Raw genomic sequence first — 7684 nt, 5'->3', positions numbered from 1 at the left:
GTTAGGACCCATAGGACACATCACAGAGTCAACTCTGATGTAATATGTCCATAAAGTGGCCCAGCTCAGGCCTCTCTCTCTGTCTCGCCCGCCCCCCCCCCCCCCCGCCCCCCCCCCCCACCCCCGCAGGTGACTGAGATCTGCCAGCAGATGAAGGAGCATATTATGTACCCATGTTATGAGGAGAACAGCCTGGCCATGCATGCTAAGCTACAGGAGCTGTCGGAGGTGCTGGAGAGCTGTACTAAGCTCAGCGCTGAGCTGCAGAACGCCAGCCAAGCCCTGGCTTGCCTCAATAAGGACCTGACCCAAGCACCTGATCAGTAACTTGCTAAACCGTTCATGTTAACCGCTGACGTCAGCATGTTCTTGATGGAATGTCTTGGTAGCTAAGTTAATGGGGTGGAGCATTTGATTTCACCCGTCCTCTGCAAAAGGCATTTGTTTGGTTAAGTTCGAAATTCAAAACCACTATAGGATGGATCAACTCCTGGATTGGAAAATAAGGTTTATTTATGTACATTTGTTTACAGTTTAAGAGTCACATGACATGAATGTCAATCCAGAGATATCAAAGCACTTAGTGTTTGAGGTGTAAAGACAGTATTTGTAAAATGCCACAATTACCATAATCAAATAAACATTAAAAAGTTATATATTTTTGCGAATAATGTCAAAATAATTATATTTTTTACAACTCAAGCAGCAATTACCTATGAGACCAAACACATCGTAAAAACATGAAACATTCATTACTCATTTTAATGTTTAATCTATAATGTGTTTGAATTCTGAACTCACACACGAGGACATACAACCATGCATCCGCCCATTCTTTCAAGTCCAGCACAGCGAATCCAAACTCTACATGAAATACTTAAATATCTAATCCCAATGTTGCACATCCTACACACATACCTGAAAGGAAGCTCCTAGCATCAACCAACAGTACACCTCAGGGTTCCATATCACAGAGCTACATGAGCAGACAAAACCCTGTCTTACATTTGGACCTGGAGTTTCGTTTTTTGGGGGGGGGGGATAACGTAATGGCTGTCCAGTCCACTTCTAGTCTGCTTTTATACATATATCATTTTACTTCTCCACTGTGAAAGACTGGAGTCCAGTGATTGCTCTGCCCAGAATCAAGGCGTGGATGTCGTGAGTTCCTGGGAACAAACAAACAAGCAAAAACAGAGATTTAGATGAGAGAATCCACTCTGAGTGATTAGATTCATGATTTGATCTGTAGTCTCTCATCAAAATAATCATGATGAAGTTTGGGGAGAGAAGCTTTCGTTCTGTTGTCGCCAATACAAGGATTTATTGATAATACTATTCCAGATAAACCAACAAGTGGACATTCCCTCTTACATTTTGGACTCTACTGACCTCTGCTGTTCATTACATAGCATTACAGTTTTCCATTCTGGATCTCTATATATACAGTAAATACTTGAACATAGTATCAATATCATAATAACATTTCAGTACCAAGGACCAGGGTGCGAATAACGGGGGGTTTGGGGGGGGGTCTGACCCCCCTAATTAAGACTTGGACCCCCCCAAAAGAGGTCAAAACAACAGGTCGAGGGGGTCGATACACGCCCTGGAGAAGAAGTTGACCCCCCCGATTGTCATTGTATAATTCCCACTCTGCCAAGGACTAATCCTAATACTGATTTCTCCTCATGGCTACACTGCCTACCCTCATACGTGTTGACGGCCTCCAGGTTCATGACGTGGCGAATGATGTGATACTCGTCAGCGATCCCGTTGCCCCCCAGCATGTCTCTGGCCTGCCGGGCAATGTCCAGGGCCTTGCCACAGCTGTTCCTCTTCAGCATGGAGATCATCTCTGGGGCCGCTCTGAGCAATGCACACACACACACACACACACGTGCATGGTAAGGATCCGTCTGTGTGTGTATCGTGTAGATTCACACACATGCCCCCATATACACACCCTACAACATAGTTCTAACATTCTTAAACATACACTATACAGATGACACGTGGAAACAGACACACACACGAGCACTTTTCACCCGGACTTTGGTGGAACTCACTTCTTCTCATCAATGAGTCTGCCCAGGGCCAGACAGGAATGCAGCCCGAGGGTGATCTCCGTCAACATGTCGGCCATCTTCTTCTGCATGAGCTGGTTCCTGGCCAGCGGCACGCCAAACTGGATTCTGATTGGACCACACCACATGATGAGAATTTGAATTTGTTCACCGGCAATATTCTGTCAACAACCCATATCCTGGCATAACCAATGAGATTCGAATGGGAATATGAAGGAGTTGTAGTGGTTCTGGTACCTGTCCAGTGTGTACTGGCGGGCAGTGTGGAAGCAGAACTCTGCAGCACCAAGGGCTCCCCAGGCAATACCATAGCGGGCATTGTTCAGACAGCCAAATGGACCCTGACCAGGGAGGACAACAAACACTGTGGTCTAACAAAGTATTTTAGCAAGGAGTCACTAAAACCTCTAGCAATTTTCCCTATTTTGCTGGTGAACAGTTGTAAGTACTAACATTTTAACAGTCCAAGTCCAACTAACAGTCCAAGTAATAACTTTTGTTTCCCCAACTCAGGCACATTTAACCTGAATTCTGACCGATAGAATATCTGACCGGTTCATCGCTGTATTCCTAAAAAAAAACGATGAGATGTAGGAGAACCACTCACGGCCAGTCCGGAGACGTTGGGCAGCAAGTTCTCCTGGGGAACCTCCACCTCGTCCATCAGGATCATACCGGTGGCCGACGCCCTCAGGGAGAACTTGCCCTCGATCTTGGGCATGGCCAGCCCCTTCATGCCGCGCTCCAGGATGAACCCACGCACACGGCCATCCTCGCACTTGGCCCAGACCACGGCGATGTCCGCCACAGGGGAGTTGGTGATCCTGGAACACAGGGCCAAAAGACAAGGAGAATCAATCCAAAATCCCCTTTTTGTCGTCGATCTGAAGAAGTTGCAGTTCATTTCCTACATTTTTCGGTTTCAACAATAAAACGAGCACTGATGAGAGTAAAAGCATCTAACAAGTCAGAACTCTTATTTTGAAGATCCACAGTGTCTAGGACACAGTAAGAGTAATTTTACTGCCCCGTATAACAACACAAACATGCATAATCATCATCCTTATACTTTACGTTGACGCCACTGAAAACACATGTTCACATACTTTATGGCACGGCGGACATGTGCTCAGGGAACAAGGACTACCTCATAACACACCAGGGGCGGAAGGTTACATACGTATGGACTTGTACCAGCGCAAACCTTCACTGTCTGTTGACAGTTGCGGGCATACCGTCTGTCTATACTGAGGGGAGGATTGGGTCTTGCAGGCGGTGTGAGATTTCTGCATCTATATATGAGCGGCTCGGCATGAGGGCTCTCACATAAAGGGAGTCAGGTGGCTGAGCGGTGACGGAATCGGGCTAGTAATCCGAAGGTTGCCAGTTCGATTCCCGGTCATGCCAACTGACGTTGTGTCCTTGGGCAAGGCACTTCACCCTACTTGCCTCGGGGGAATGTCCCTGTACTTACTGTAAGTCGCTCTGGATAAGAGCGTCTGCTAAATGCCTAAATGTATAACTGTTCAGTTCTTATACAATCATATACAGCTGACCTTCACAAGTCGCAGTCCTCATAAGCAACGCCACCCCTACCCCCCACCCCAGGAAGTCAAATAAACATTGAGCAACAGTTCTACCTTTTACATTTGAACAAAACGTCCACGATTCAGCACTCCGAAGGAGTACAGGTACAAACAGGCATGCTTCAAGGTTTTTCGCAATGCAGTGTGAACCCACCATGTCTTAGCTCCACTGATGGAGAAGGTGCCGCTGGAGGGGTTGTACTTGGCCTTGGTCTCCATGCCGGAGGGGTCGCTGCCATGGTTAGGCTCCGTGAGGCCGAAGCAGCCCAGGATCTCTCCACTAGCTGAGAGACAGAGACATACAGAGAGAGTATAAATACTGAGGTGTATACAGTTAAGGCACAGTTGCAATCCTTTCAGGGATGGGTTAGGTTCACGTGACTTAAGCGAGGCTTGCGAGGACAGTTATCACTGTTGAGAAGCGCTTGACTATTCCTAACTTTCTAGAATACAAAACAAGCTCCAAACAGTGTATCCGGTCTGCACTACTGCATACCATATAGTGAGTATTCCATCCAGTATTCTGTATATACAGAATTTGGGGTATTTTCTTGTTGCCTCTGCTGTTGCTATTTCCTCCCATCATTAAAGTTCTGCTCTCAGATCTAAGATCAGATGTGACTACGTACCAAGCCTGGGCAGGTACTTCTCTTTCTGGGCTTCTGTCCCGTAGGCGTTGATGGGGTGCATGACCAGGGAGGACTGGACGCTCATCACCGACCGGTAGCCGCTGTCCACCCTCTCCACCTCCCTGGCGATCAGCCCGTATGCCACATAGCTGGTACCAGCACACCCATAGCCTAGACAGAGAGAAATAGAGAAAGAGAGAGACAGTCAAAGGATTGTGTGGATTTGAAAGAGTTCAAATGTCATCAATAGTCAGTGTCCTTGAATTTGCTGTGGAATGTATAAAATTACGTCAAACTGGATTTAATATGAAACACTTGAGCAGCCTTATCTTGCTTACCTTGGATAGTCGGGCCGAGGACCCCCAGCTCTCCCATCTCGTTGATAATCTCCCGGTGAAAGTCTGTAGGAAACACAGAAGTTCAGTCACTATGGGAAACCAATACACGTATAATATAACCCATAACCACGAGAGGTGTTACACGATTCCGTAAACAGGAAACTACTGAAACTCAATTGTAAACATCCCAACTACAATATGACAATGGTCATTTGATTCAGCAATTTGGATACACAAAATAGGATTCTTTGGTTTTAAGAACTCATAAAACAGCAAGTGTTCCTGACGCATCCAGGAAGAGTGTCTGAGTGTGACGAAAAGTGTGTGTGTGTGTGTCTGTGTGTATGTGCTCGCTCACACTCGTGTCTGTTGGCCATCAGAACACGGGGCATGAGCTTCTCCTGGCAGTAGGTACGGAAGGAGTCACGGATCATGATCTCCTCCTCTGTCAGCAGGCTGTCCAGTTCCAGGGCGTCGCGCCAGTTGAACACCACTTTTGCTGTTGGAGAGGAGAGGGGGAGAGAAGGGGAGTGTGGAGAGGAGGGTGGGAGAGAAGGGGAGCGTGGAGAGGAGGGGGGGAGAGAAGGGGAGCGTGGAGAGGAGGGGGGGAGAGAAGGGGAGCGTGGAGAGGGGGGGGGGAGAGAAGGGGAGTGTGGAGAGGAGGGGGGGGAGAGAAGGGGAGTGTGGAGAGGAGGGGGGGAGAGAAGGGGAGTGTGGAGAGGAGGGGGGGAGAGAAGGGGAGCGTGGAGAGGAGGGGGGGAGAGAAGGGGAGTGTGGAGAGGAGGGGGGGAGAGAAGGGGAGCGTGGAGAGGAGGGGGGGAGAGAAGGGGAGCGTGGACAGGAGCAGAGGGGACAGGCGAGCGGGGTGAAAGTGGTCATATTATGTCAGGCTTGGCTTTCGCAAGACTACATGTTCAGGCTAGCGCTGTAGACGAACAGGTGTCCAACCAGAACGAGACTCACGTGCTTTCGCTGGCTTCTTGCTGGCTTCTAGATCATCTGCGGGGGGAGGGATACAAAGTTTGAAATATGAAGGTTATGGAGGTTGATTATTTTGCACCAAAACAAACAAAAAACATCAAAATCCTGACAGATCCCTGTCATCACCACGGAAAGAAATGCCAACACACTGTATCAAATCCTTTTCACATACAGCATGTCATTTCAACCTGGAGTTGAAATGCCTACATGCCTTATAACTGTCAAAACTTCAGTGATACGGCAAAACTTCAAACTGGTGAATTTCAACTCACCTTTCTGAACCGCTGCGGTTGTGCCCTGTGCTCTGGACGCGGTGATGGAAGCACATTTATGGGTGTTAGAAAGCAGGCGGGTGAAGGCACCTCTGAGAGCCATGGTTAACAGCCTGTTGGAAGAATATAATGACTGGTTAAATAACATTTACATTTAGCAGACGCTCTTATCCAGAGCGACTTACAGTAAGTACAGGGACATTCCCCTGTACTTGAAGTGCCTTGCCCAAGGACACAACGTCATTTGGCAGAGCAGGGAATCAAACCGGTAACCTTCAGATTACTAGCCCGACTCCCTAACCGCTCAGCCACCTGACTCCAACATAATAACATAATGTAACACTAGCTTTTCATGCATAGTTTACTGTAGAACAAAGTTCCGAAGAGTGGACATTTCCTGACAACTTTCAGTAAAGTGGCCAATTAAACAAATGCATGCTGTTTCAAGGATGATAATACAATATATGATGATTATGTAATACACGCAATTTATCATTTCTATAGCCCAAATTGATCAAATTTAGAAGTTTCAATTCCAGTTATATGTCTTTTAAAACAATAATGTAGCCGTTGAAAATGTTATAAGAAATTATTTTCAGTAGGCCTATTTCACTTATTTGAAAGAAATTAATAGCGAGTTCAAAAGTACCTTCAAGTTCAACATGTTCTGTCCTTGTTACACAAGCAAGTTACAAAACATTTGTAACAGGTGTTAATGGAATGCATAAAAGTGCTTTAGTAGTTCTAAAAAAACGGTCCCTCTGCAATAACGTGACCGACTTTTAACATACCTTATTCCTTCAGATAAATATTTCCGAATCTCTGTAAAATGTCGATGACGATGCCACTATCTTACGCTCCCCAAAAGTTACACTTAAATAATCACCGGCAGATTACGTCACAAGTGTGGTTACACTTGGACATGGGGAACGTTGTCCACCATGATGAATGAGGCACAATTTTAATAAATCCTTGAGTTATGTTGTGCAACTATGCAAGTTATGAAACTACATTTTCCTTGCTCGACACACCAATACACAATACACCATAGTCAGCCGTAATAATATTGTCCTAAATGTGTGTATGTAGTTCATTATTACATTGTCTACAATAGAACGGTCTGAAACTTTTACTTAACTGCTTTTAGGTTACGCCAAGTAGGCTAGTGCGTGGATGCCTCACCCAATATGGCGCTAATTTTAACCAGTTTGGCCATGGGCATGTCGTGGGTGTTGGCCTCCTTCTCGTCTCTCTGATTGGCGTAGGATCATGAACCGCGTCGAAAACTTTTGAACTCATAGCCTACACACAACTTACATAAGTCACATTGCATTTACATGAGTCCATATGCTCATTCCCAATAAGGCCAGTTAAACACGCGCTTCACGTAAGCTTGTTAAACTGCTATAACATTACAGTGTTTCATTGACCTTGTTTGACAAATGTGTATAATGCAGTTGCCATAGCCTAAATCTATTCAAAATCTAAATGTAATCACTTAAATCACGTTGATCATACGGACTCATGTTTTACTGTATTCCTAAATAATTAGCTTTCATATTAAACATATAATGAAGCCCATGACAACCGTCACTAAAAGGTATAATGTAAATGTTGTTTCTTATTGTCAAGTTATATGTGAAATGCTTCCTTGTCAAGAGACATAAGAGGACAGTGCAGCCTATACTGTCAGTGGCATTAGGCCTACTGAATGTCACCTCTATTTCTTTTTTGTAGCCAACAGTAGTGCCATCTGTAAGCTATGCAAACTTTTGGATGAACGTGGTTTCA

The 7684-nt window shown here is 45.7% G+C and overlaps 1 protein-coding gene across 1 annotated transcript; it reads right to left on the bottom strand.

Moving 5' to 3' along the window:
* Positions 1 to 476: 476 nt before the first annotated feature.
* On the bottom strand, positions 477 to 6802 carry LOC136965302 (glutaryl-CoA dehydrogenase, mitochondrial-like). Its single transcript, XM_067259398.1, has 12 exons — positions 6685 to 6802; positions 5894 to 6006; positions 5604 to 5639; positions 4999 to 5139; positions 4641 to 4703; positions 4303 to 4473; positions 3828 to 3957; positions 2695 to 2911; positions 2325 to 2428; positions 2070 to 2195; positions 1709 to 1869; positions 477 to 1169 (listed from the first exon to the last, which is right to left on the bottom strand). The coding sequence occupies exons 2-12, from the start codon at positions 5994 to 5996 to the stop codon at positions 1096 to 1098; spliced, it is 1326 nt and encodes a 441-aa protein (XP_067115499.1). The 5' UTR covers positions 5997 to 6006; positions 6685 to 6802; the 3' UTR covers positions 477 to 1095.
* Positions 6803 to 7684: the final 882 nt, after the last annotated feature.

This window comes from Osmerus mordax, chromosome 21 (assembly GCF_038355195.1).
Source record: "Osmerus mordax isolate fOsmMor3 chromosome 21, fOsmMor3.pri, whole genome shotgun sequence".
Lineage (NCBI taxonomy): Eukaryota > Metazoa > Chordata > Actinopteri > Osmeriformes > Osmeridae > Osmerus > Osmerus mordax.
This window is presented reverse-complemented; position numbering and strand designations above follow the sequence as displayed.

What these genes read in the sequence shown, in the direction of transcription:
- LOC136965302 (XM_067259398.1), bottom strand. Translation starts at nt 5,996, where the DNA reads ATGGCTCTCAGAGGTGCCTTCACCCGCCTGCTTTCTAACACCCATAAA. An exon ending in AACCGCAGCGGTTCAGAAAG is followed by an intron (nt 5,640 to 5,893) that starts GTGAGTTGAAAT and finishes CTCCCCCCGCAG; the next exon opens with ATGATCTAGAAGCCAGCAAG. An exon ending in CCTCGGCCCGACTATCCAAG is followed by an intron (nt 4,474 to 4,640) that starts GTAAGCAAGATA and finishes CTCTCTGTCTAG; the next exon opens with GCTATGGGTGTGCTGGTACC.